The sequence below is a fragment of the Spermophilus citellus genome (assembly GCF_964194105.1).
Source record: "Spermophilus citellus genome assembly, chromosome: 4".
NCBI classification, from domain to species: Eukaryota; Metazoa; Chordata; class Mammalia; order Rodentia; family Sciuridae; genus Spermophilus; species Spermophilus citellus.
The window spans coordinates 160,795,974-160,820,891 of NC_138185.1; the positions used below are offsets into that span (position 1 = coordinate 160,795,974).

The window sequence follows — 24,918 nt, forward strand, 5'->3', positions numbered from 1 at the left end:
AAGGGTGTAGTTGAGGAGCATTGCTCAGTTCTTGGCAGCCAAGAAACAGAGAGAGAAAGAGGGAGTGCCCTTAGGGAATGTCTTGCCAACCCTTTTGAGCATTCCCACAGTGATCTACCTCCTCCAGCTTGTTCCAGCTGTCTTAGTTACCAACCGGTTAGTCCATTGAAACTAGGGTGGAGGTAGACATTTCTCATAATTTAATCACTTTATCTCTGAATATTTTCTGCATTAAAGTAGAGCTTTTGTGGGATACCTCATCGAAACCATAACAGCTGGATCATCTGGCTGTGCTATATCATCTAGCTCAGTTCTTGCAAAAGCCTTCCATCAAAATGTGTACCAAAGTTGCTGTCATCTCAAAGTTTGATGGGTGATGGTTCAATTCCAGGATCACTCATGTGGTTGTTGGCAGAATTTAACAACCTTGTGAGGTACTTGTGGCCTTAGGACTGAAGATCTCAGTTCTTTATTGGTTATTGACTAGAGGCTGCCCTTATTTCCTTTTATGGGCCTTTCATTAGGACAGTTCACAGAATGGTAGCTTGTTGTATCAGAATGACCAAGCGGAATGAGCAAGCAGAGAATATTCGAGCAAACAAAACTTCTAATCTTTTATAACCTTATCAATTTTCTGTATCTAATTTAAGAAGCAAGTCACTAGGTCTAGCCCACACTCAAGAGGAGACAACACAAGGGCATGAGTATTGGATATAGGGATCATTGGTGAGCTTTTATTTTTTCCCACCCAGTACAAAGGATTCAACCCAGGGGTGCTTTTCCTTTGAGCTCCCATTTATTTGAGATAGAGTCTTCCTAAGTTGACCTGGCTGGCTTCAAACTTGAAATCCTCCTGCCTTAGCCTCCTGAGCTGCTGGGACTATCAGCATGTGCCATGGTGCCAGCTGTTGGAAGCTATTTTAGAAGCTGCCCACAATCAAATATGGCATATTAATTATAATAAATAATTTAATTGGATCTATAAAATAATGTAACAGCATTAACATACACTGAATAATGATTTACTTTGTGTTGTGCTAAATGTTTCCCATAGATTATTTTATTTAAGCCTTTCCCAATGTTCTCTGGAAGAAATAGTGTGCATTATTGCTGTTTTACAGGTTAAAAAAATAGAAACTCAGTGAGGTTACCTAGCCATGATACAGTAGAACTGAGACTTAAGTACAAGCACTGTTGATTCTAGGACACATAATTTTAATCTCCACATTTTATCAGCATTAAAATAAAATTATCTTTTATTAATACTTCTTCTGAGCCAAGCATTTTAATAAATACTTTATGTATATGAACCTCATTTAAGCCTCACAGCAACTCCTTTAAAACTCCTGATCTTACTGATTCTGTACACCAGCTTCCAGATTTAAGAAGTACTTTAAAAAATTACATATATTTTGTTGTTCCAGAGATATTAAGCAAAAATAATTTAATTTCTCTAAAATGCAAAAGAAGTGAGTCATTTAAAAACCTTAGTACCTTTAAAAAGGGATATTACTAATTAAATAAATTTGCAGAAGGAAGCTTGACACCTTTCAATCCTTAATATTCTGTTAAAGAAGGATACTAGGTGACTCTTAAACAGGCATAAATTCAACCCACCCTGATAAGAAATTCGGTAAATACAGCTACATAAATTTTTGCCAGAAATTACCTCATGATAAGATAATGTCTACATATGTAATTAATATGGAAATATATTTTACTAATAAATTTTAAATACTTTCACTAATAATTGCAGAAAGGAGTGGCTTTCATGTCTCTCAGACTGTCTAAAATCACACTGTTGTCTTTGCAATGTGAATATTCTAGAAGCAGAAAATAAAAGAGAAATTATTTTAACACGGTTTACAGGTGAACCATTAGGTTGCTGATATTATAGCTTTTTAGATCAGTTCATTGGTCTGAAAATATATTGTAGATAAATGTTAAATAAATTCTTAAATTCAGAAGTGTTTTTATTTTTTTAACCATTTTCCTTAATGATAGTACTTTCTCTGCAATCATATTTCTTACATGGGGCATAAATGCAGTTGACACTGATAAGACTAGGTATGTCATGTATGGCATTCTTCTCTCATTCACTTATTTATTCATTCAAAAGTATTCATTTGCCTACTTAGAGCCAAGTACTGTCCTGTGTGCTTAGGGTGTGTCAGTGAACTAAACAAAAGTTATGGAGTTTCTATTTTAGAAAGCATGGTTCAAACAATTAGTAAACATCATAGGTAAGTAAGCAAGCATGCACCATGGTTAGTCTATAGGGAGAAAAAATTCTATATCCGCATCTTAAAATCATGCTAATGAAACTACATAGAAAACTACTCATTTTTAAGCTTGACTTGGTTTTCTTGACCCCATTTTTAAATATTGGCTAAGTAAAATCCTGGGAAACATTCCCTCCAAAAACTGAGTTAAAATGATGTCATTAATAAAGAAAATGGGGTTGGGAGGGAGAGCAAGGGAGGAAGATTACCTCTAGATAGGGAATAGGGGTGGGAGGGAAAGGGAGGGAGAAGGGGAATAGCATGGAAGGTGAAAGGAGACCCTCATCATTATACAAAATACATGTATGAAGATGTGAATTTGGTGTCAACATACCTTACATATAATCAGAGATGATAAATTATTGTATAATTGTGTATTAAGACTTATAATGCAAAATAAATTTAAAAATAGAACAAAAAGAGCACACATGAAAAAAAGTAATAAAAAAAGAATACAAATAATAATAAATATTAGGATGTGGGGGAAAGGTACATTCATACATTGTTGCTGGGACTGCTAATTAGTACAACCACTCTGGAAAGCAGTAGGTGCTTCCTTAAGACTAGCCACATCAACACAATATAACCCAGCTGTCCCACTCCTTGAGATTTATCCAAAAGAATTAAAATCAGCATACTATCAAAATATAGGCACGTAAGTATTTTTAGTATGAAATTCACAATTATAGAATTTGCTGGTAAAGAGAACTGGAAAACATCTTGCTAAGTGAAATAAGAAGAAAATCAATAAAAACAGAAAATCAAGGGTTGGACCATATGGAAGCAAAAGAAGGGGAAAAAATGGGAGGAGGGAATTGGATATTATAAAGATGTAGGGAAGACCAGTGGAGTGGAAGGAGATGGAGAGGGAGGAGGGAAAGGAAAGGGGAGGAAATACAGGGCAATTTTGAAAAAATAAAAAAATTAAAAAAAAAAAAAAGAAAATGACCATGTTTTGCTCCTACAATAATCTCTTGTTTTTTACAACTCATAATCTCATTATTGCTATATTGTGTAGTAAATTAATATCTTGGATTTTCCCCCCAGAACTGGAAATTAAACCAGGGGACATTCTACCACTGAGCAACATGACAGCCCTTTTTCTTTTTTCTTTTTTTTTTTTTTATTTTGAGACAGTCTCTCATTAAGTTGCTGAGGTTGACCTTGAACTTGGGATCATCATACCTGAGCCTCCCAAATCACTGGAATTACAGGCATGCTTCACTGTGCCTAGTTTATCTTGGGTACTTTTGTTAGTGGCTTAATAAAATCTAAAGTACTTTGTATTACAAAATTTATGTTTCTGTAAACATTTGTTACTATTTAAGTTACATCATTTGCTAGCTTTGAATATTCATGATAATTTTTTGTTATAATTCTAAGTAAAATTTTCAGCACATCTTATTTTTATCATAAATTATTCTTTTTCTTACAATACTGTCTTTGTGGTTGTTTACAATAGTTGTCTTTCTGATTTTTATTTTTGCTATGAAGGGAAAGATAAAATTTTAGTATGTATTGTAAGCTTGGGATTAAATGGGATATAGGTTCAGTATATGGTTTGATAGCATTTTTCAGTGTTGTCACAGAATATTAACTCAAATGTTAGTTCTTAACAGTTTTTGTTGACTTAATTAAATTCATTCCTTAGGTCATCAGAGTGGATTCATTTTTTAATCAGGAAACTCTGAGTGTCTACATTGTTTCTACATAAAATTACAAGTATACCTCATGTTACAAGATCTTTTACCTGAAATGTGAAGTAGACATGAATTATTCTTATGTTTTGATGAATAGATTGGGATACCTAAGATTAGAGGAATAGGGTTTTGAGAAGGATTTTTGAGAAAGGGACAGGAGTTGACAAAAAAGAGTATCATTGATAGATTTGAGAATATTATTAAAGCAGTAAATATCAAATTTTCATTTGGGATACTACCTTTCTGTTTTCAAACAGTTCTCAGTGAGTACAGTTCTTTTAATTTTATGTTTTAGTCAGTATACAACACTAAGATCATGGTAAATAGTGTAGAAATAAAATGGGAATAAAATAGTGTTTCTACTGAGTAGAATAGGGGAATAGGGAAAAATAGGGGTGGAGAAACAACTCATGAACTCATATGCTGTGTTGCAGGAGTTGTTTTTCCACACCTGCCACAGGCATCCTGTACCTCTTGCAGAAGGTACACTGGGTTAACCCCAGGTACCCTGTCAGCATCTGATGGACAAACCAGCAGTCCACCTACCCTGGCTGCACTCTTGAGCCAACTCCAGCTGGTTTCTTGCACAGGCACACTACAAGAACCTCCTGATGGATCTTTACTTTTCTGCTCATTAAGACTGATTACCACATGTATTCACACATCCCTTAACTATATAATTAGATACAATAACGTTGAGCAGGGTTTCACAAAGGGAGTTCCCAATTCCAAAGAACTTCATCTACTTTGAATCCTTGCTTTTGAATACTAATTTTCTTAAACAATATAAACCACAACCTACCTAGGTCTGTGCCACAGCTCAGGTCTTGAGCATGCACACATCTTCTTTAGTGTGTCTTTTGCTTTTTCAATAAACCTCTTCCTTTGCTACTGAAACTTGATGTATCTTGAAATTGCTTTCCCAGAGAGGTCTAGAGCCTAAAGGATTCAAGTAGAAGTCTATGCTTCAAGAGACTTCCTTGGACCTCTTACTAGTGATACAATGACACTCATTTGAAGAGATTTTCTCCACTTTGAATACTTGGTTATTTATAAACATGAAATTTGAGGTTTGGAAGTAGAAAAATAGTGGCCCTGTCAAAATTTTGAAACTTTTCTCTAACTTTTCTATTTAATATTTAATCTTTTGTAACTGTTTAATTAGTGGTCATATGCTACTCAAATTCAATCTTATACACAGTAATCCCCCCCCCCCCCCCCCCCCCCCCCCCGTTTCAGGGGAACAAAGATCAAACCCAGGGACTCTACCACTGAGCTATATCCCCAACTCCACAGAAACTATTTTTTTTTCTCTTTTACAAGGAACTCTGTGGCTGGACAAATGATTTATTTTCTATACTCCGGAATTGTCAAATGGCTTTAAATTAAATTTTTGCTTACAAATTCTTTGGGAGAAACTAATTTTTGTTTCCAAGAGAATTCTAAAAGTAATGATGGACTGATGACAAATGAAATATGTAACTAAACCTGGGAAAGCATATGTGTTTGTACTTTAAATGAATAGTAAAGATTTAACTGGATTAGATTTGTTGTGATTATTGGTATTTTTAATAAATTTCAGGAAAGTGTAATCTAGCCTGGTCCATTTGAACTTTTGCTTGTAATGTATGGAGTAGTTGCCAGCTGATTAATGGCCATGATAGCCTTTGCTTCTCTAATATGCATGCCAACTTTAGAATTTTTACTAAAAATGACAATTCAAACTGTCACCTACAGAATTAAGTGGAAAATTGGCAACTGAACAGTGAGATGGAGGGGATGGAGTTGAGAATTTTAGGAATGAATTCACTCATACAGAGAACATGTTTTTCTTTGAAATAATGAACATATTAGTATGAAATATTTAATGGAAAATATTTTGGTTTTGATTAGTCAAAGATACAATCTTTTACTTGCACTATTGAACATCTGAAAGAAGGAAAAGTGATGGTGGCACTAGGAGGACTTTTAGGCATAGAGCTAATTAAACTGTTAACTAATAGAGCCCTAATATATTTGGTTGATTTAGCATGCAAATTTAAGCTTTTACTTTTTACTTGTTATTAGGTGGTTAGATTATCTTCCAGCCTATTGGCCAGCCAACACCCATGTGTTTCCTTTAACTCCATTAATCTCAGTATCTGCCAAATTATACTTTCAGTAATATAAATACATTTCTTACTCTTTCCGCAGCATGTAGAGTCCATGAAGCACAGGACAGGAAAGCTTCCTACTCCTATCACCACAAGGATCTCTTTCAAAGATTCACCACAGGACTACCAGAGAGACTAATTTGAAGCATCATGTGTTGAAACAACAGAAGTCTTTTCACCTGTTCACTTACTAGAAACAGTTACAATGTTTTCAATTCTTTGAGCTCCAGGAAGCCAGGGAAGTGAGTTGAAAATCTGAAAATGCGGCCATGGACTGGTTCCTGGCGTTGGATTATGCTCATTCTTTTTGCCTGGGGAACCTTGCTATTTTATATAGGTGGTCACTTGGTTCGCGATAATGACCACCCTGATCACTCTAGCCGAGAACTGTCCAAGATTCTGGCAAAGCTTGAACGCTTAAAACAGCAGAATGAAGACTTGAGGCGAATGGCTGAATCTCTCCGGTAGGTTATAAAATACTGAAGGAAGAACAATGAAATGTTGTACTTTGTTTTTAGATATAAGGCCTCATTCAGCTGTTGAAAATAGGCAATAATTTCTGTAAACTGATGTCTTTACAAAAATTTATAATGTAGGGTATTTTTTAAAAAAATTTTAGTTATAAATGGAAACAATACCTTATTTATTTTTTATGTGGTGCTGAGGATCAAACCCAGTGCCTCATGCATGCGAGGCAACCACCCTACCACTGAGCCACAATCCCATCCCCATTATAGATTATTTTTTATACTAATGATACCTGTTTATATTCAATATAGAGAATTCTCTATAGTGGCATATCATGTCTTGCATATGAATCTTATAGAAAAATTGGGCCATTTAATTTTAAAACATTTTATTTATGGTTATCTTTTGCATTGTGAAAATTCTGATAAATTGAACCCAAACTCTATATGATTTAAATGAGTATATATTAAAATTCTTATCACATGGGCTATAACAAAGACATTATAACTTTTTAGAGTCTGAGTTAGTCTAACTATAACTTCTTAAAATAAAGAAACAAAAATTCACTGTTGAATGAAACAGTTGGATCTGGAATGTGGAGAATGATCAACATTGCTGCTTCTAATGTAATATCTATTTGAAGGCATCAATTGTTTGAGAAACAAAGTTTCCTATTTTCATGGAAAAAAATAAAGTTTATATAGGTGATCTATATTTTTTCAAATAACTGAGTTTAAAGGTTATGTAATATTTTCAATTCCTCCACTTTAAATATGAAGATAATCATGTATTATATGCTTGCTATCTCTCAATATTGTTAAGGCTAGAAATGAAGATTTGAGAATCTTTACATTAGAGGTGGTATTTGACTCTAAAGAGAAGTGAAGTATAGAGATAAAGAGCTGAATGTTATTTTTAGATTTGGGACAATAATTTTAAAAGCAGTTATCTAATATGCCAAGTTTTTTTGATAGTGTTACAAATTTAGAAAGATAATTTTAAAAATCTCTAATTTGAGGTATAAAAATATCCAAGTCCAATGTATGGAAATGCCTGTGTGTTGGGATTGGGCTGGGGATGGGGGGGGGGAATGCGGGCGTGCATGCTCGAGTGTGTGCAAAGTGCGCTTGTTTGACTTATTGATGAATACTTTCCATGCAGTAAAATTTGCTCCTTTTAGCATACAATTCTGAGTTTTGGCAAATATTCTCAGTTGTAATCACTACCACAATCAAGTTAAAAGGATAATTATACTTCCTCTCAGAATTCTGTTATTGTCCTTGTAATAAAGTCCACACTAACCCACTCCTAACTTTGGCACCTGATGATGTGTTTGTTGTCCTATATTTTTTCTGTTCTAGAAAGTTATATAAATGGAACCATGCTGTATACAACTTTTTGAGTCTGGCATTTCTTATTTAGCATGATATATACATCAATGTTATCCTAAAAATTGGTGATTCATTCTTTTTTATTGCAGAGTTGTATTTTTATTCCTTTTTAATGCTGAGAAGTATTCCATTGTATACATATATCAGTTGTATTTTTTAAAAAATCCGTCAGTCAAGCACTTGTGAACATTGAGTTCTTTTTATTTTCTTGACATTTGTGAACAAAGCCACTATTAATCTTTGCTCTCTAAGTTTTTATTTCTCTTGGTTAAAGATGTAGGAGTGGGATTTCTGGGTCCTATGTTAAATACATATTTGACTGCATAAGGAGATACCCAATGTTTTCTTGAGCACCTGTAACTTTTTGAAATTCCCACCAGTAAGGCTTGAGAGTTCCATTTCTTTTTGACCTTGGTGTAATACTTGTTACTGTCAGTTATTTTTATGTTAGCCTTTAAAAATGTATATATGTTGTCATCTCATGGAGGTTTCAGTTTGCATTTCTATTATGATGTTGAATATTTTTTCATGTTTGCATTTTCCATTTATATATCTTTTTTATAATTTTTTCATATATTTATTTTATTATTTTATTTTTATGTGGTGCTGAGGATTGAACCCAGTGCCTCATGCATGCTAGGCAAGCGATCTACAACTGAGCCACCGCCTTAGCCCCACCCATTTATATATCTTTGATGAAATGTTTTTTGAATCTGTTGCCTCTTTTAAAAAGAGTTTAAAAATCAGATTTTTATATGTATCATACAAACTAATGTACAGACATGTATAAAATACAATATGATATAATATAGAAACAGTGGTTCTAGCTATGTATATTCATGTGATTGCAGTCATCTGGTGGCTCCACTGGCAGGGCAGGCCAAAATGACCTCAGTCACATGTTTGGCAATTTGTTGGGACCATCAGCTGGTTCCCTTCCATGTGTCCTTGTCAGCAATATAACCATATTTCTTCTTACATAGTACTGTTCAAGAGGGCAAGAGCAGGAATTGCAAGGTCCCTTGAGGTTTGGCATCAGAAATAGCACAGTGTCATTTCTGCCATATCCTGTTGGTCATTCCAAGTTGAAAGGCCAACCCCATATTCAAAGAAATAGACTCCAATTCTTGATTGGGGGAACTTCAGAAGAATTTGTAGCTACATATAACCTACCATTCTCACCTCCAAAAATATGGTAGAGTAGATTTGATTATTTCAAATAATGGTGTTCTTAAACAGGCAGAGTTGAGTTTAGACTTGATTGATAGACAATAAGGAATGATAGTTGGTTTTCAGTAGAGGAATACTCAATGAAAATTGTAAGGAAGATTTATATTTTCAGATGCATTTGGAGATTTGCCTGACTGGAGTTAAGAAACATTACAATATTAATCTAGACATGAGGTGAAACAAACTAAAAATAATATTGAATCTTTTGGCTTTGGTATTTAGACTTCCTACGTGCTTAAATTTGCCTTTCCTCAAATACCTCTTTCTTGCTTTTATTTTATTTTTTTATTTTTACATTTAAAAAATTTGTTCTTTTTAGATATACAAGATAGTGTATTCTTGTGGTTGTATATGATATGGAGTTTCACTGGTGGCTTTCTTGCTTTATAATTGCTAGCACATTAGGTACGCATGTGATGTTCTTTCTCTTTAAATCTTATAATCACTTTGTTCACCCTTTGGTGCATCATGTTCATCTTATCTCAGTCCTTAGTAATGATAAATTGCTTTCAGCTCATAAAATTTCTTTTCCTTGGGATTTGAATTGGCCACATTACCTTTCAGAGTTGAAATTTGCTAGAAAGCACCCAGAAAATTATTGAAGTTTGTGCAGAAATTTCCTAGAATAATGAATCTCAAATTGGGTAGGTGTCAGATGTTTATATCATTATAAAATGTAAAGAATGCTTAATTGAAGAGTTTCCTCAACTTAAATCCTTGTTATTCTAGTGGCATTTGTTTTTCAGAACACAGCTTTGAAAGATTCAAATGCAACTTTGGGGTACATTAATAAGGGTTTTTTTTATTTGGTTGGTTGATTCAATGAAGTGGAAGACACTTGTTCTGGAATTTAGATGTCCGCTGTAAAACTATATAAACCTCAAAGAATTACCTTTTTTTCTTTTTTTTCCTGAGCCACATATAACTTGCCTAGATGGATTATAGCCAAAGCATGAATTTTTCAGTGGAAAATTTGAACACTGAGTTAAGTAGGAAGGGATCTGAAATGGTTCTTCGCAGATCATATCTTGAGTCTCTTTAAGGAACTTGTATTGGAAAGTGGGAATGCCTTTGTTCTAGGTTGGAAGATTTGCTTCTGACCATCTCCTCTATAACTTCTCACCTCTCATGTAAGAAGTGTGCTTAGATTTCTAGAGCAAATGGTAAATTGGAATGTGTAGAACACTTGTCATCTAGCTATAACTTACTATTTTATATAGCTTTTTTTTTCAACCTTAACATTCATATTCCTTTTTTTTGGGAAAATGTTGGTGGAATGTTTAAGAAAAGTGTATATTCTACTGTAGTTGGATCTGATCCTCTATGTTATTTAAGTGAGGTTAGTTAATTTTCTGAATTTATACAGATTTAAAAATTTTAAAATTTTTGTTCTGTTAATCTAATGAGAGAGGCATGGTAAAGTCATCATCAATGGTTGTGGATCTGTTTCCTTTCAGTTCTGTTGTCCTTTTTATATCTTCAGGTTATTTTTGTTTCATGAATCCAAATTCAGAACTATTTGATTTTCTGTGACTTGACCCTTTAATCATTATATCCTAGGAATATTTTTATGTCTATAAAGTCTTATTTGGTATCAATATCACTACACTAGCTTTTTTTTTAGTGTCTGTATTATATATACATCTTTTAAATTTTAACTGTGTCCTTAACATTTAAATACAAATTTAAATATTTAAAGTATTTTTTGTGCAGTCTGGCTACCTCTATCTCATTTGATTATCTTATCCATCTAAATGTAACTACTGGGCTTAAATCATAAATTTGCTGTTTTCCCCATGTATTTTTGTCCTTTGCTTCTTTCCTTTCTTTTGGATTGACCAATCTTTTTTTTTTAATTTCCATTTTTTTTCAATATAATTGCCAGTATAATTTTAGTTATACATACTTTCAATGGTTACCTTGGGTATTATAAAATACAATTTTTATTATAGTCTATCTTAAGTTAATATTTTTTTCATTGCTCTGGAAATGGTAAAAATCTTATAGTACTTAACCTTTTATACCTCATCCACTTTGGGTGGTTATATTGTCAGATATATTAACTTAGTATAAGTTATAGACTGAACATTGTGGTGTTATTTAATTTTTTAAAGCATTTTTTAAAATTGATCATAAAGTTTTGCCTTTTTAATGTTTGTTCCTTGCTTTAGTTCAGTTCTTCCATGTTGAATCATTTCCTTCAGCCTTTACTATTTTTTTATAGTGCAGGTTTTGAGAGTAATGAATTCTTACAGATTTCCTTAATTTTTTTAACCTTTCAGTTCTGAAAGCTATTTTAACTGAGTGTAGAATTTAGATTAGCCATATTTTTTTAAATTAGCATTTTAACTATGTCCTACCATTGTTTCCTAGGTTATCTAGAATATCTTATTTTTCCATAGGGTGTAAGGGTCTGGCGAAGCGTCGGAGAAAGAGACCACACGAGACTAGCTTCATGCAATGGCAAGGGGGATTTATTAGGGATCCGTTCCAGCGCGCTGGGGCTCCGTGCTCACTCAAGAAGGGAGAGCAGCCCAGAGCCCAGAGCAGAGGTCAAGCAGAGCTTAAGTACACTTTTTGGAGAGGGCGGGGGGCTTTGCATGCATCAGAACAAATCATCATGAGGCGCGGGAAAATTGAACAACAATTCTGATACATGATTAGTCCATTCATTGGCGGGAACAGTTTGGGCAGGGGTGATTGGTCACTTCTAAACGGGGTACACATTTAAACTGATTGGTTCTGGGGCCTATATGCTTACGTGCCATGCTACCTGGAGCCCTTAGGTATTAAACAACCAGGGAATCAATGGAGATATTTACTGGGCAGTTCCTGCATTGTCCTAACAACTTTACAGAGATTACAGGTTCCGGGGATAGCAGAGGAATTGTAACAATAGACTTTTACCTTTTAGCCCAGGCCTTGTAATCTAGAAGCTTTACAATGCCCTAGTCTTTTACACTTTAACTCAGACTTTTGCAGCTTAGAATCAGCTTAGAAATTTTACCTTTACAAGGGAAAATACTCCTTCCCTATTTGACAATATTTTAGTTGGGGTTTTTCAGTCAAGATTCCTCATCTTTATAGTCTATGTTGAGAAGTCTGCAATTTTCAAAAGTATATTGGCTACATTTACATTTTTCTTTTTGTCTTTGGTATTAAATTGTTGACTATGATATATCTAGGTATGACTTGATTTGTTTTTGTCCAACTTGAAATTTGCTGAACTTTTAAAATTTAGGTTTGTTAGTCAACTCTTTGCTGTTGTGATCAAAATACCCAACCAGAACATCTTCAAGGAGGAAAAGTTAATTTTGGCTCTTTCTTAGTCCATGATCAGCCAACTCCATTGCTCTGGGCTTCAGGTGAGGCAGAACCTCACGATGGAAGGGTGTGGCAGAAGAACCCTGCTCAGGTCTTGGAAGCCAGGAATCAGAGAGAATGAGGAACCAGGAACAAAAAAATATAGTCCCCCAGGGGCATTCCCAGAGCGACCTAACTTAGTCACACCCCACCTGCTTCCAGTTACCATTCAGTTAGGCCATTCAAATTATTAATCCATCAAATAGATGATTCCACTGATTAGGTCACAGCCCTCATAATCTGATTATCCCACCTCTGGACATTCCTGCATTGTCTATCATATGATCTTTTGGGTAGGGATACCTCATATCCAAACCATAACCCTGGAATTTGATATTTTTTTTTCTATTAGTTTTAGGAGATCCTTAGCCATTGGCTCTGCAGGTATGGCTGCTGAGCCATTCTTTTTCTTTTCCCCTTCCTGAACTGCAAATACATGTATTACTATACTTCTTTTTATAGTGTCACACCTATCTTTTATGTTGAAGTCTTTGGTAATATAATTTCTTTTTGCAGTTAATTTTGTGCATTTCCTGTTGAACTGTCTATATAACTATTTTTTTTTTTTGCTAATTTCAATATCTGAATCACCATTTGGTTTACTTTGACTTTTCTTTTGATTATTAGTCAAATTTTTCTGCCTCTTGGCACATCTAGAGATTTTTATTTTTATGCCACATATTGTTTTGTTTTTAAAAGTACTGTGAAGACTAGAGGTTTTCTTGTGTTGAGATATATTGTCTCTGGGCTTATTATTTCTATCCAGTCCAATTAGGGATCAAACTTTGCCATACTGTGATTTTTGGAAAACCTAGCCCACTTCTGTTTAATTCCTGTTTCTCAGGCATAATTACCCTTAGAATTTTAATTGAGAATTTGGTGGGTTTTTCCTCAGTGAAGGAACTGCCCTTTAGAGATTTTTTTTTTTTTTTAGCATTGCTCTTTAGTTTCTTAACCCATAGAGCATCGAAATTTGACTAATATTGAAGAGAAGACTTAGTATGAGATTAAAATCTGTCATAAGTAATCTTTGTCTTACAAATATCACAAGATAGGAGAAATTTCAGTCCATCTCAAAATTGTGCTGTAGCCTCCCTTGGAGCCCCAGAATCAGTAAGTATATCGTGGAGAAAACTGTGTATTTAGTAGTCCTGCAGTTTATATGTATATTTTTTACCATTCTTCTGTGGATATCTAAACTTGAACCTCATATTGTGCTTAAAATTAGCAAACATCCCTCCAGTAAAAATGTGACTGGTTCTAGATTGCTTCTCTCTGGAATTTTAGTTAATCCTGGCCTTTAAAAGGATTATTTTGTAAGTTATCATTTTAGGGGCATCATTGTCCTTATTACAATGAGAATAGAATTTGTCATTCTATTCTACAATCTGCTTGTAACTAAATCTACTAGAAAATGGTTGGAGTTCATTTTTCCCAAGGTTGCTTTCATAAAAGAATCCCATTAGTTTCTGTGCCTAGATCCTGGAATTACCCTGGTTCCTACCCTTTTAGGATTTGGTTCTCAAGTTTTCCCATAGATTCCCTTTTAATCTTTTCTCTCATTGTTTCTCCAGTTGGGTGGTAAAAGAAAGTAAGAATTTAAGAGGACTGAAAGTTTATAACAGAGTAATCTTCGTCAACTGATAATGAATTTATTAGGAGAAAGAGACCAAGCTGAGATTTAGACAGTTTGAGGTTGGTTTGCTTGCTGAACCTACCAGATAAAAAGTTGGAAAACAAAGTCTAAAACTCAGGAAGAAAGCCAAGGTGAGAAAGATGCCTTTGGGAATCATCCAGATAGAAATGATTGCCAGACAGTGTGTGTAGCATACAGTAAAAATTCCTCCATTCACTCCAAGTGATCCATAGTTTGCCTAAACACAATGGGGTTTTTTTTTTTTTTAAGAGAAGAGAGAGACAGAGAGAGAGAGAGAATTTTTTTAATATTTATTTTTAGTTTTCGGTGGACACAACATCTTTGTTTGTATGTGGTGCTGAGAATCGAACCCGGGCCGCACAAATGCCAGGCGAGCGCGCTACCGCTTGAGCCACATCCCCAGCCCTAAACACAATGGTTTTGAAGAGAACAAAGTATGAAAGTAACATTAGCTACACTTATTTGCTATACCAGCAAGAATCTCTCATATGGTTAGAAAATTCATTTTTCATCAGTATACCTATTTATTATTTCTTGGATATAGCAATTGACTATGTTGTAGAGACACAAGATCATGTGTATTTTTCCATGGTATTGTCATTACCACCTTTTATCAGGACAGACCCTTAAGAGGAAAAAGAATATAATGTTACTTTTATCATTTATTATGTTCTTTTAATTTTCTTCTTTCCACCCAGATTGAATTCATAATACACACTTATACATATGTGATACTGCATTGTAACCTGCCTTTTCATCATATGCACTAAGAAGTATAATCCCACTCCAACTCAATATGTGAAAATTTAGTTCTACACCTAAGATAAAGGGAAAATCATCTTTGACAACTATTAAACCTAAATGAATTTGGATTTAAAATATAATAATCCATTTTACCCGTAGTTTTACAAGTGTTTTGTAAGGACAACTAACATAGTGAGTGATTCATGAGGGAACTTTATCTGTAATAGTAATTTCATGGCATTTTTCTCCAGGTCTTAACTGTGTGTTCATTGGGTGTTGGGTGACAGTAGAAAATGATACCATAAAGGATGCTAGCTTTAGCTTTTACTCCTAGCATCTTGTTTAGCCTATCAATATTAGCAGCAACAGGAACAGCAAGACAACAAAAACAGTAGTTGTTAATATGTGTTAATGTGTATCAGGCCACTTTCTAATGTGCATTCTTTCTCTCTCCAGATACACACACACACACACACACACACACACACACGTTTTTAATCCCTGCAATAGATCTATGAATGAGAACTTACATTATATCCGTTATATAGATTACAGACAGAGAAGTACATTACGTAAGATTTCTGAAGTTTATACAGCTGTGAGCAGTGGATCTGACGGTCAAACCAAGGCACTGTGGCTTTGCAGCCCACGATCTTAATCATGTTGCTATGGTGGCTGTAAATGTGATTGCAAAGTCACACACACACACATGTGCAACTATCTTTTTCCCCCTAATATTCTTTGTATGTTGTGTGTGTAAATCTAGTAGACTAGACTGTATGCTATTGTGAATGTACTCTTTTCTTTTTTATCCTATACCACCTACCATTAACTTAATTTGAGAACTATTTGTGATTTTATCTGCTTTTTCAGATTCTTTTCTTCCCTATATACCATTATATAGATTTATCAAGGAAAATTATCAGATAAAGAAGGGGCATTGCAAAATGATAAATGAGTAAATTCTTTTAAGACATAACAGTCTTTAATGTGTGTGCACTTAACACCAGAGTGTCAGACATTAGGCAAAGTAGGTAAGACAAGGAGAAACAGATAAAGGAACTATGTAGCTAGAGACTTCAATGTTACTCTTATAGTATTTGATAGATCACGTATATGAAAAATCAGTAAGGAGATAGTTGACATGAACAGAACTACCAATCAATTTGACCCAACTTATTATTTAAAGAATACTGTATCCCACAACAACAGAATGCACATTTATCACTGAAAATCCTCTTATTTTGATAGACCCTCTGTTGCTTGGATCAGGGTATATCTTAAATGTTCCTTTAGATGGTCTTGTTACAATGAATTAGGAAGTCTGTGTATCAGGAGCTGGTTCATTGAGAAGTATGGGCATAAAGTCAGCTGGAAGTTTATCCTGTAGAGAAAAATTCTTTTTCCTCTTCACTCCAAGTTCTGTTCACTCCCTACCCCCAGCAAAGATGGCTCAATAAAAATCAGTGATGCCTAAGAAGATAAGGTCATGCTTTCTCATTAGGAGTCATAATCACTTTCCTCATTCACATTAATATTCTCATACATGATATCACCATAGAAAGAAAATTAGGGTAAATTAACTTTCAATATTTGGAAGGTAGTACATGTGTAAGATTTCTGAGATGGCTATATAGTTGTGTGTGGTTTGGGTTTTTTGTTTGTTTTGTGTGCAGGGGCTGTAACCCACAGGGCCTCACACATGTTAGGCAAGTGCTTGACCACAGAGTTACACCCTCAGCTCTTGATTTTGATGAGCAAAAGAAGTAAACTTACAGTTGCTAAATCAGACTTTGTAGAGAGTATTATTATTATAAACAAGAAGGAAATTGCAAAGTGTAGTGAAAGGCATTGGATAAATTGTAGAGTAGAAACGAGAATGAAATTCAGTGATGTATTCATTTTTTGTTTGTTTTAGATTATTTAGAACTATAGAAAAGTGAAATACATGCTGTTGTTTATATCTAACCTTTTAGACAGTTGTTATCATTGTGAAATAAAGTACCATGAATTTAGTAATATAGCACAACAGATTTCTTATTTTATAGTTTTGTGGATAAGGAGTTCATGTATAGTTTAGCTAGTATCTTTGCTTTGGGGAATCCATCATAAAGCTGCAAAAGGTGTTGCCTGGATCTATAGTTTTCTTTCTTTCTTTTTTTTATTACATTTTTTTTGTTGTGGATGGACACAATATCTTTATTTAATTATCTTTTTATGTGGTGCTGAGAATCAAACCCAGTGCCTCACATGTGCCAGGTGAGCACTATACTATTGAGCCACAACCCCAGCCCTATAGTTTTATTTCAGAGTTCAACCGGGAAGAATACAGTTCCAAACTCACCTGATTGTTGTCAGAATTCATTTGCTTGGGTCTTGTTGAATGGTGCCTTTAAATTTTTTGCTGTTTGGTAGAGACTACCCTCATTCATTTCTCAGTGGAACTCGTCATAGGGCAGCTCAAAGTGTAGTAGTTTACTTCATCAAAGGCAACAAGGGAGAGAATCTGCTAGCAAGATGAAATTTCATTCTTTTTTAACAATCATTGAAGTTACATCCCCTCACCTTGGCAATATTCTATTGATCAGAACAAATCACAGGTCCCACTCACACCTGGGGTAAGAATTTCTGAAGGGCTTGGTTGCCAGAAAATGGACATCAATGGGGGCATCTTATAGGCACCCACCACATGGTACATGCCTTTTTATATGCTTTGTTGTTCTCAGAAGTAATAATAACATTTAACTTTTCATCATGTGTTAGCATTTTACATATACAAGAGTCCCCAGTATCTGTAGAGAATTGGTTCCAGGACCTTCCATGGATATCAAAATCCACCAATGCTCTAAGTTCCATATATAAAATGGTGTAGTATTTGTATCTAACCTATACATATCCTGCTTTATACTTTAAATAATCCGTAGATTACTTCTAATACCTAATATAATATACATGCTATATAAATAGCTGTTGTACTATGTTGCTTAAGGAATAAATTCTCCTCCTGAAAACAAATGTGTACATGTTCAGTATAGATGTAGTTCTCTTTTAGGCATACTACATTTTCAATCTGACATTGTTTGAATCTGCAGGTTCAGATACCACAAGTCCACTATACTATCTTATTTAGGAATAAAATTAATTGTTCCATATGACAAGGCTGATAGATGCTAAAACTGGTATAAGAGCTGAAGACTTTGGGAAGTATATACAGTAATAAAATATAATATCTTTTATTAAACACGAAAAGCTTCCTCTCTGTTTTTAAATGCTGTAGAGTAGAGGTGGGTGGCATTTTTTTATAGCAACAAGAATGCTTATCTGGTAATTTGATTATTACCATTATTTCAGTCTAAACATTCCAATACAGTGAACCTCATTTTTTCATGCCTCAGTCTCTTACTTTTCTTGGTTCGTAGTACAAAGATTGAGGGATAAATAATGATTGGATATTCTGAAAGATCTTTAGCTGGGATTTCAAAAGTACATGTCTGCTTCTGGCTCCTAAAGTGGGTGGATTACAGATATGTACCCCAACACCAATTCTTGGTCAGTAATTTAAATACCAAAATGTTTAGTATAGCAGTTTTCAGACTTTACTGTTTTATCAGATCCACATTGAGGGCTTGTTAAAATGTAGATTGTTGAGATCAATCCACCAAATTTATGATTTACTGGTTCTGGGGTGGGATCTGAGAATCTGGATTTCTAAGAAGTTCCTAGGTAAATGTTGATGCTACAGTTGAAGGACTACACTTTGAAAACCACTGCTTTTGGAGTTTCCATGGAAGTTATAGCCATTCTAGCATTATTCTTCTTCCTTTCTTTATCAAAAAGAAAAAATAAGACTCTGATAAAGAACCTAAAGTGTAAAATTATTACAGATGTGTGCAATTGTGCCTACTCCTAAAGCATTTTTAATAAGTGTTACTGATTGTTTAAGTCAGAGCCCAAGTATGTTCTCCTCTGAGAATCTTATCTTTATCCCATTCATCTCCTTTAGGCACCATTTCTCTGTGTTCACTCAGCACCTATACTTTACTCCTGTCATTGTACTTCCACACTGTATTAGTTTTGTATATAGTGCTATTGTGCTGAATCTTAAATCAGTACCTTTAACCATCTTATTCAGCTTTGTACTTTAGTGTTCAAAACCTGATACTTTGAATAAAATACAGGTGAAATGAATGGATGAATTCATGAATAAGCCCAGTTGTTTTGGGGACTATTTGAATCTGACTGTAAATCATTCCTGTATTCCCAACTGATGACTGTCATCTTAGACATGCTGATTGTACCTTTGTATCTTTGATTTCACATATTACTTTACTTGATACTTTTAGCACAGTGAATGCTATGAGAATAAATTGGAAAGTCAGACTTCCTGTATTAATCATATAACAAACATTTGTACCTGTAGATTTAATCATGTTATAATTAAAATTTAATTTCCCTAGAGGCCATTTTTTTAAAATTTGTTAATCTCACTTTTTACCTTTTTGGGTTCCATTGCATTGTGGAGTTTTTAGTTGTTCTTGGTGTCTAGCCATAAAATTATTTTCAACATTTACATAGTAGTTCCCTCTGAAATTTTGCATTCTCTTATCATTGGAAAAGATTTTAGAAGCAATGTTTTTATAGACCAGGTTACCATGATAGTAATCACTGTGATAAAGTTTTAAAAATGTACATTGCCATTTATTAACCAACCAAAAGAACAAGGAAAGCTTTTGTAAGTGACTTATGTAGACTCTAGTTAAGTGATATTCAATTGGTTTGATTGCTGAACGTAATAAGCAGAGAAAGGGGGGCAGGGAGAAGAGATAATACTGAGTCAGATACAATGCATTTAGCATATCCAATAACTTGGTTTTTTTGTCATGGGTATTTTTTACTACAGTTATTAATGCATATTAATTGCAGAAGCTAATGAGTTTCATTGTGATATTTCCATGCATATATATTTTGCCAAATGCTTGGTCCCTTATCCCTGATGCCAATCCAATAACAAGGACATGGTTTTGAGAAAAACAAAAAATGTTTATTGCTTTGCTGGCAAAGGAGAAACATAGGGGATTCCTGTCCCAGAGGCTGTGATTCTGCCCATCAGCAGGAACAGGGCATTTAAATAGTTGATTTAAAGCCTAGATTCCACATGTTCTCTGTAGGAGTTGTAATTTACTTGTTAATTTGGGAAACAGTCATTTCTGAGATGTTCTGGTATACCATCTCCAAAGTCTGAATTACTTCCTTCTTATGGTGGGTGTGTACTCAAGGACAGATAACCCTATCTAGGATGGGGAAGAAAGGTAATCCTGTTTCCCCTGAGATTAGGGAGGGGGCAAGATTAGGAAGGAGCAGGGAGAGAGGAAGAGAAAGAAACATGTCCATTTTAAAAATTAGAATTGGAAGGATCATATTCAAAACATAAAGTGGACCACTGTTAAAGTATAACATGTTTTGATCATATCTACCTTCTATATTACCCTCTTTTATCTCCCCTGCAATTCTGGTCCCCTTTTACTTTCCCCTTCTTCTTTTCTTTTTTTAAAGAATAGATATTTATTACCACTTCCCCATATGAGAGTAAACATGGAATTCTTTTCTTTCTCATCTGGCTTATTTCACTTTAACATGATGATCTTCATTTCTGTTTTCCTGATGATGATATTATTTCTTTTCTTTTTTTTTTTTTAATTTATTTTTTTATTGGTTGTTCAAAACATTACAAAGCTCTTCACATAGCATAGTTCTTACATAAGCTTTGAGTGAGTTATGAGCTCCCATTTTTACCCCCAACGCAGATTTCAAAATCATATCAGTTACATATCCCCATTTTTACAAAATGCCATATTAGTAACTGTTGTATTCTGCTACCTTTCCTATCCTATACTATCCCCCCTCCCCTCCCCTCCCCTCCCATCCTCTCTATCTACCCCATCCACTGTAATTTATTTCTCTCCTTATTTATTTTCCCATTCCCCTCACAGCCTCTTATATGTATTTTTGTATAACAATGCGGCTCTCCCTCCATTTCCATGTAATTCCCATTTTCTTTCCCTTTCCCTCCCCCTTCATGTCTCTGTTTATTGCTAGTCTTTTCTTCCTGCTCTTCCTCCCTTCTCTAATCTTAATTGCTCTCATTATATCAAAGAAGACATTTGGCATTTGTTTTTTAGGGATTGGCTAGCTTCACTAAGCATAATCTGCTCTAGTGCCATCCATTTCCCTGCGAATTCCATGATTTTGTCATTTTTTAGTGCTGCGTAATACTCCATGGTGTATAGATGCCACATTTTTTTAATCCATTCATCCATTGAAGGGCATCTGGGTTGTTTCCACAGTCTAGCTATTGTGAATTGTGCTGCTATGAACATTGATGTGGCAGTATCCCTGTAGTACGCTCCTTTTAGGTCTTCAGGGAATAGTCCGAGAAGGGCAATAGCAGGGTCAAATGGTGGTTCCATTCCCAGCTTTCCCAGGAATCTCCATACTGCTTTCCAAAGTGGCCGAACCAATTTGCAGTCCCACCAGCAATGTACAAGAGTACCCTTTTCCCCACATCCTCTCCAGCATTTGTTGTTGTTTGACTTCATAATGGCTGCCAATCTTACTGGAGTGAGATGGTATCTTAGGGTGGTTTTGATTTGCATTTCTCTGACTGCTAGAGATGGTGAGCATTTTTTCATGTACTTGTTGATTGATTGTATGTCCTCCTCTGAGAAGTGTCTGTTTAGGTCCTTGGCCCATTTGTTGATTGGGTTATTTGTTATCTTGTTGTCTAATTTTTTGAGTTCTTTGTATACTCTGGATATTAGGGCTCTATCTGAAGTGTGAGGAGTAAAAATTTGTTCCCAGGATGTAGGCTCCCTATTTACCTCTCTTATTGTTTCTCTTGCTGAGAAAAAACTTTTTAATTTAAGTAAGTCCCAATTGTTGATTCTTGTTATTAACTCTTGTGCTATGGGTGTCCTATTAAGGAATTTGGGGCCTGACCCTACAATATGTAGATCGGAGCCAACTTTTTCTTCTATCAGACGCAGAGTCTCTGTTTTGATATCAAGGTCTTTGATCCATTTTGAGTTAACTTTTGTACATGGTGAGAGGAGAGGGTTTAGTTTCATTTTGTTGCATATGGATTTCCAGTTTTCCCAACACCATTTGTTGAAGATGCTATCCTTCCTCCATTGCTTGCTTTTAGCCCCTTTATCAAATATAAGGTAGTTGTAACTTTGTGGGTTAGTCTCTGTGTCCTCTATTCTGTACCATTGGTCCACCCGCCGGTTTTGGTACCAGTACCATGCTGTTTTTGTTACTATTGCTCTGTAATATAGTTTGAAGTCTGGTATTGCAATACCGCCTGATTCACTCTTCCTGCTTAGTATTGCTTTTGCTATTCTGGGTCTTTTATTTTTCCATATGAATTTCATGATTGCTTTATCTATTTCTACAAGAAGTGCCATTGGGATTTTGATTGGCATTGCATTAAACCTATAGAGAACTTTTGGTAATATCGCCATTTTGATGATGTTAGTTCTGCCTATCCATGAACAGGGTATATTTTTCCATCTTCTAAGATCCTCTTCTATTTCTTTCTTTAGGGTTCTGTAGTTTTCATTGTATAGGTCTTTCACCTCTTTTGTTAGGTTGATTCCCAAGTATTTTATTTTTTTTGAGGATATTGTGAATGGGGTGTTTTTCCTCATTTCCGTTTCAGAAGTTTTGTCGCTGATATACAGAAATGCCTTTGATTTATGTGTGTTGATTTTATATCCTGCCACTTTGCTGAATTCATTTATTAGTTCTAGTAGTTTTTTTGTAGACCCTTTTGGGTCTTCTAGGTATAGAATCATGTCATCTGCAAATAGTGATAATTTAAGTTCTTCTTTTCCAATTTTTATGCCTTTAATTTCTTTCGTCTGTCTAATTGCTCTGGCCAGTGTTTCTAGAATTATGTTGAACAGAAGTGGTGAGAGCGGGCATCCTTGTCTTGTTCCAGATTTTAGAGGGAATGCCTTCAATTTTTCTCCATTCAGAATGATGCTAGCCTGAGGCTTAGCATAGATAGCTTTTACAATGTTGAGGTAAGTTCCCGTTATCCCTATTTTTTCTAATGTTTTGAACATAAAGGGATGCTGTACTTTGTCAAATGCTTTTTCTGCATCTATTGAGATGATCATATGGTTCTTATCTTTAAGTCTATTTATATGGTGGATAACATTTATTGATTTCCGTATATTGAACCATCCTTGCATCCCAGGGATGAATCCTACTTGATCATGGTGCACAATTTTTTTAATGTGTCTTTGTATCCGATTTGCCATTATTTTATTGAGGATTTTTGCATCTAGGTTCATCAGAGATATTGGTCTGTAGTTTTCTTTCTTTGAGGTGTCTTTGTCTGGTTTCGGAATCAGGGTGATGTTTGCCTCATAGAATGAGTTTGGAAGAGCTCCCTCTTTTTCTATTTCCTGGAATAACTTGAAAAGTATTGGTATTAATTCTTCTTTAAAGGTTTTGTAAAACTCCGCTGTATACCCATCCGGTCCTGGGCTTTTCTTGGTTGGTAGTGTTTTGATGGCTTCTTCAATTTCATCCATTGATATTGGTCTGTTCAAATTGTGTGTATCCTCCTGACTCAGTTTGGGCAAATCATATGTCTTAAGAAATTTATCGATGTCCTCACTATCCTCAATTTTATAGGAATATAGGTTTTCAAAATAATTTCTAATTATCTTCTGTATTTCTGTAGCATTTGTTGTGATATTGCCTTTTTCATCCCGTATGTTAGTGATTTGAGTTCTCTCTCTTCTTCTCTTTGTTAGCATGGCTAAGGGTCTGTCAATCTTATTTATTTTTTCGAAGAACCAACTTTTAGTTTTGTTAATTTTTTCAATAGTTTCTTTTGTTTCAATTTCATTGATTTCTGCTCTGATTTTAATTATTTCTTGCCTTTTGCTGCATTTGTTGTTGTTTTGTTCTTCCTTTTCTAGGGCTTTGAGATGAAGTGTGAGTTCATTTATTTGTTGGTTTTTCTTTTTTCTGAGGAATGACCTCCAGGAGATGAATTTCCCTCTTAAAACTGCTTTCATTGTGTCCCATAGATTTCGATATGTTGTATCTGTGTTTTCATTTATCTCTAAGAATTTTTTGATTTCCTCCTTTTTGTCTTCTGTAACCCATTGATCATTAAGTAACATATTGTTCATTTTCCATGTGATATAGGATTTTCCCTTCCTTCTTTTATCATTAATTACCAGTTTCATTCCACTATGGTCGGATAAAGTGCATGGTATTATCTCCACCCCTTTATATTTACTAAGGGTTGCCCTATGGCATAATATATGGTCTATTTTTGAGAAGGATCCATGTGCTGCTGAGAAAAACGTATATACACTAGAAGATGGTTGATATATTCTATATATGTCAGTTAAGTCTAGGTTATTAATTGTGATATTGAGTTCTATAGTTTCTTTATTCAACTTTTGTTTGGAGGATCTGTCCAATGGTGAGAGAGGTGTGTTGAAGTCACCCATAATTATTGTGTTGTGGTCTATTTGATTCTTGAACTTTAGGAGAATTTGTTTTATGAACGTCGCAGCACCATTATTTGGTGCATAAATATTGATAATTGTTATATCTTGTTGGTGAATGGTTCCTTTTAACAGTATATAATGTCCTTCCTTATCCCTTTGGATTGATTTAGTCTTGAAGTCGATTTTATTCGATATGAGGATGGCCACGCCTGCTTGTTTGCGAGGACCGTGTGCGTGATATATTTTTTCCCAACCTTTCACCTTCAGCCTGTGTACGTCTTTTCCAGTCAGATGTGTCTCCTGGAGGCAGCATATTGTTGGATTTGTTTTTTTAATCCATGTTACCAGCCTATGTCGCTTTATTGGAGAGTTTAAACCATTAACATTTAGAGTT

The 24,918-nt window shown here is 34.7% G+C and overlaps 1 protein-coding gene and 1 long non-coding RNA gene across 3 annotated transcripts in view; one reads left to right on the forward strand and one right to left on the reverse strand.

Annotated features, from left to right (window-relative positions):
* Positions 1 to 24,918, forward strand: part of FUT8 (fucosyltransferase 8) — a 349,337-nt gene that overhangs the window by 151,750 nt on the left and 172,669 nt on the right. For both annotated transcript variants that reach the window (XM_081290194.1, XM_081290193.1), the window contains exon 3: positions 6,176 to 6,599. In XM_081290194.1, coding sequence (XP_081146320.1) covers positions 6,397 to 6,599 — 203 coding nt within the window. In that variant the 5' untranslated portion in view covers positions 6,176 to 6,396. The remainder of the gene's footprint in view (positions 1 to 6,175; positions 6,600 to 24,918) is intronic.
* The window catches only part of LOC308646794, a 588,350-nt gene continuing 575,112 nt past the window's right edge, over positions 11,681 to 24,918 (reverse strand). Inside the window, exon 2 of the long non-coding RNA XR_014021491.1 lies at positions 11,681 to 12,231. This is a non-coding gene — a long non-coding RNA (uncharacterized lncRNA). The remainder of the gene's footprint in view (positions 12,232 to 24,918) is intronic.